This window comes from Lolium rigidum, chromosome 3 (assembly GCF_022539505.1).
Source record: "Lolium rigidum isolate FL_2022 chromosome 3, APGP_CSIRO_Lrig_0.1, whole genome shotgun sequence".
NCBI classification, from domain to species: domain Eukaryota; kingdom Viridiplantae; phylum Streptophyta; class Magnoliopsida; order Poales; family Poaceae; genus Lolium; species Lolium rigidum.
Window position 1 is genome coordinate 371280587 of NC_061510.1, and position 4533 is coordinate 371285119.

A 4533-nucleotide genomic window follows, 5' to 3' on the forward strand; every position below is an offset into this window, starting at 1 on the left:
GTGATGACTTTTTTTTTGACTTTTTTCATTGTTTCTACCAGGTGAATCAGGCCAATGGCACAAAGGGTATGTGGCATATTCTCTCTTGAATCTTTACAATTTCCCGCATTCAGGATGATATTCTGGTCCTTGCATCTGTTCAGCATGTAGCAGTCTTTTCTATTTCTTATGCCATTATCCTGCTTGCTTTTAACTTAAATATATTCAATTTTGTTATATTGGCATAAGCTACTCCTAGCTGATTAAGAGCAGGGTTCGCTGGATGTCTGCGAGTAGATTATCCCCAGATAAGTATAGGATGCATCTGATTATTTTAACTATGCTGAATACACCGAATTATTAAATTGAGTATTTTTCTTGAGTTTCTACAGCTGGGGCATTTGTCTCTCTTATGGGGTAATAGACCGGATCAACGACATAGATAAGGTTCTATAGGAGATTAGGCCCTAATCTATTGGTCTAGGTTTTTCATTTCTCTCTGCTCTCTTGGTTCAGGTGTGTTCTGAAGATAATTTCTACAGAATATTAGGGCCTAATCTTGATGTTCTAAATGGAACGGTTAGAACTTTTTCATGTATGATCCACATTGCAAAGTAGGGATCTTCCTCTTTGTTCAAAGAAAAAAATACTCTTGCAGTCCTCCCATGTTCCTAGATTTTTCTTCAACTTATCCGTTTTGGGCATTGTCTGCAAAACCCCTAATCGGTACTTTTTTGCATTACCTTCATGGTGTGGAGTCCCTGATCAAGGCCAGGGCGCCGTGGAGCTCATGCTCAAGGTAAGGAGGAAATCAGTGCATGTATGTTTTGGGAAATGTGTTTAAAATAACCAAACAGTATAATAATTTATGCCATGATTCAACGAGTTTTCTTCCATTAATGGGTGTCGATTTAGTAACAATGATATTAAAACACAAATTACAGCTATAGTTTGAATGTAGTTTATCTCATTTGGCTCTGTTCTTGGAGATATATTACCAACAGGTAGAAATGTTATGACCATATTATCATTTCAGATTGCATATACTATATCCTACAAGAATCCTTTTGATGGATTTGGTATTCGATTCAAAACCAAAGAACGTACATTCTTATTTTGTACATGCGTTTTTTTAAAGATTTTCAGTTGTTTGCTATCATATCTAAACAAATGGATGCTTATCTTATTTTGTTCAGAGAGAGTGCTATACCTATGTTGCATATAGAAAACTCATTCCTTCACTGGAGGAATGAGCGCTTGAGGAGCTCCTCTTCACCAGCAGCAAGGTGAGGATATCTTCAGTGTTGTTTGGTTCTGCGTTGGTTAATTTCCTGCGGAGTGAAGGGCCTGAGCGGCGTCTTAGCTCAGTTTGGAACTGTTGATAAGATAAATGCTAGGGAATGAGCATATACTAGATGTCGATCTTCTAAAATTAAATCTGTCTGCAAAAGGTCTTAGATTGTCCTGTTTTCTGGTGTACCTGTACCAAGGCAATTTCAGTAGTTCACTCGTGCCAACTATTTATTTGGCAACCTGTACAAAAGCAACCTAAAATGAAACTGGACTACGAAACATGTTGGAACTGTTGGTAAGAGAAGTATTGTAAGTTGAAACATAAACTATTTTTATGGAGTGATGTTTGTAGTTTATATTCTAGATAGACATTAGAGCAAATTAACCGAGTAGATGGTCATGCTTGTGAGTCTTGAGGGAAGGTTTTCTGTTGTCCGAGTACATGTACTCCGATCATGTACATTATTTTGAGAGAAAAGTTGTTAGGAGTTTAGAGTCTTGAGCGAAGGTTCTCTGGTGACCGAGTACATGTACCATGTACATGTACAGCGTATTCAGAGAAATGAGATGTTAGGAGTTTAGTGTCTTTTTTTTTTGCGAATAAGGAGTTTAGTGTATTGAGGGAAGGTTCTTTGGTGACTGAGTACATGTACAACGTTTTCAGAGAAACGGAATGCTAGCAGTTCAGAGAAACGAAATGTCAAGAAACAACTCCACTAACATATACGTACATGATCATCCGATGGAACATGTCTTTGCATGCTGAGGGCTGGAGCAAGCTTGAGTGAAGCGTGTTTACAGCTACTTACAGGTTGTAGGAGTCTACTTGTGCCTGTAGATTCTGTGAAGCAACAGAATGTATATTTAAATTTGACACATCATCATTTCTTTCTCTGTTCTTATACTATCAGTTTGTCATTTAGTTTTTTACACATAAATTTTCATTTTTTTATTAGGTCATATTTAGTCCATATGAAGCAAGTACTTTTTGTATCACACAGAGGAACTGTGGTATTCTCCAACTTCTGAAGCAGAGATTGTTAGTATTTTGCTACATTTTTCTTGTGAGCAAATAAGGTTTCTCCCCTCTTTGGGTTACTCTGCATGATCTTTACTTAAACTGAAACCGTGAGTGTGTTCTATGTAATTTTCACTAACAAAATATATTAGCTGTCACATAGAAAAGATAATGCATTTCAATTTTGAGTTTGGTTGCCACGACTTGACCAAGTGCACATGCACTTCCATTTTAACACATGAGACATTTTCTTCTATTATAATTAATACGCATTGTTCTGATCCTGCAGCTAGCATACCATACTTTCTTTAGTATTTTAAGATCATGTTTAGAACATATCAAGTGACTGATTCTTTTTTGGGTTGCTCGCTCATTGCCAAGATAGGTGTGCTTTGCCTCGAAAATATGGTGGAGCACCCAGGTACCAGCGCACCCGATTTCAAAAAATTCGAAAAACGTTATTTAAATGTTTCAAAAAAAAGTTTAAATAATGTCCTCACGTAAATCTCATCTTGACACTTACCTGTGCAAATTTTCAGAAACAAATACGGCCATATGTGACCCACACAAAAAAGTGAAAATGAAACTTTGTTATAGTGTGAATAGTATACGTCTACTCATTATACTATGAACAGTATGTTTTGTTATTTTTGTGTAGGCTACGTACTTTCATATTTTAAGTTGAAACTTGACATGCACATACCTACATACATACTACACACACATGATTTAGGCCGTATTTTTTAATTCAATTTTAGTTTTTTTTTGATTTTTTTGCTCAAATCAGGTGCTGCCGCACCCAGGAGCCAAAAATTCGCGTCCGCTGCTTTGCCTCTCCTACCTATTCAATTATCAATGCTACATACTGATGTGCAGTATTATCAGTAAATACCTTTGTAAGAAAATATATCATGCTTTTTCTACATTAAATTAGCCACACACAAAAAATTGCTGAAATAGCGAGTAATTGTGTCAGGATTAAATTTGCTTTACCATGAACCTTTTTTATTTTTTTGCAGTGTCATCAATTGTGTTGGACCACATAATATTTTTAGATGTATAAATAATTAATGCCTTAACCAAAAAAAAAATCTACTGCAGATGGATATATTTTTCGCTCATTGCAGTACACAGTACCACACATGTATTTTCAAGGTAAGCTTCTAATTTTATTTTTTTGCTGACCATGTCGTATAAATGGCTTCATATGAATATCTGCAGTGCCAATCTATCAAATAGCACAAGTGATTACTTTGTTAATCCTTGTAGTTCCCATCTCCATTTTACTCAACGCATGCACTAATTTTCTAGCTCACGTTTACAGTACTTCCTGAATTTCAGATTGCTTACAGATGGATTTGGCGCATGTTTCCATACTGATAATTTTAGTTAAGCTGCAGATAATTGTACTCTATATACTTGATGAGGAATTTATGTAGATAATTCTATGCAGAAGCAAATTTTCTCAAAAACTCCAATGGCAGAAAAAATGCAAGCTGGAACAGGCTGATGCTATGAGCATTAGAGGTTTTAGCTACGATGCACCAGGTAAAAAATAGAATGTGCTTTTACACTGATTGGAGGTGTCTCCAGAAAATAGAGAAATTGTATTTGTTTTGTAGACCCTTTCTTTGGGTGAAAGTTTTGTTGAAAATAAAGAAATTGTATCCCTTTTTTTTCCGTATACAATGACACTGAAAGGTACATAATAGAAGCATTGCATTTCTATGCTGCAGATGGGGCTGGTAATTTTTCGCTCATATGGTCATATTCTTAAACTCGAAGATAGTTTCATGTTTTCGTCGTGCATTCACGTTCATTCTTCCCAAATCTACCTGTTGTTCTACATCATGTAGACCAACGGGAATTTAGATAGTACTCAATGACATGATTTGCTTATCTGCTATACTGCTTTTAGTAATGTCTGCTAAATGATGTGTTGACAAGTCTTCAAATCCTCCGTTTCCACTCCTATGTTTTGTAACGGGAATTGTACTTATCAGCCTTAGGTACATTCTACCAGAATGATAACACTAAGGAAATTTTGTTTGATTCACATTTATGAATTGTCACATGGTCAGTGACATGTGTACCCTATTTCCGTGTTTACTCTATATGTACTTAGTGCTTTTGTTTGCTAGGTTTTGATTGTTTCTATTTAAATTCATGCATTTCTACTGCTTGGTATTCACATTAACCAGCTAATCAATAATGATATTCGGATTTCGAAATATCGGTTTATC

At 35.7% G+C, this 4533-nt stretch overlaps 1 protein-coding gene across 3 annotated transcripts; it reads left to right on the forward strand.

The window, feature by feature from the left end:
• The first annotated feature begins 243 nt into the window (after positions 1–243).
• On the forward strand, positions 244–4001 carry LOC124704274. 3 transcript variants are annotated; one of them, XR_007003522.1, is made up of 5 exons: positions 244–495; positions 738–778; positions 1176–1265; positions 3392–3445; positions 3744–4001. XR_007003522.1 is itself a non-coding variant. In XM_047236519.1 (5 exons), the coding sequence occupies exons 1-5, from the start codon at positions 573–575 to the stop codon at positions 3798–3800; spliced, it is 462 nt and encodes a 153-aa protein (XP_047092475.1). In that variant the 5' UTR covers positions 511–572; the 3' UTR covers positions 3801–4001. The 3 variants fall into 3 exon arrangements, 1 of the variants encoding a protein (XP_047092475.1); XM_047236519.1 differs by lacking the exon at positions 244–495 and adding an exon at positions 2229–2283 and having other exon boundaries at positions 511–778; XR_007003521.1 differs by lacking the exons at positions 3392–3445; positions 3744–4001 and adding an exon at positions 2229–2683.
• Positions 4002–4533: the final 532 nt, after the last annotated feature.

What these genes read in the sequence shown, in the direction of transcription:
- LOC124704274 (XM_047236519.1), top strand. Translation starts at nt 573, where the DNA reads ATGTATGATCCACATTGCAAAGTAGGGATCTTCCTCTTTGTTCAAAGA. An exon ending in CCGTGGAGCTCATGCTCAAG is followed by an intron (nt 779 to 1,175) that starts GTAAGGAGGAAA and finishes TATTTTGTTCAG; the next exon opens with AGAGAGTGCTATACCTATGT. An exon ending in TATCACACAGAGGAACTGTG is followed by an intron (nt 2,284 to 3,391) that starts GTATTCTCCAAC and finishes AATCTACTGCAG; the next exon opens with ATGGATATATTTTTCGCTCA.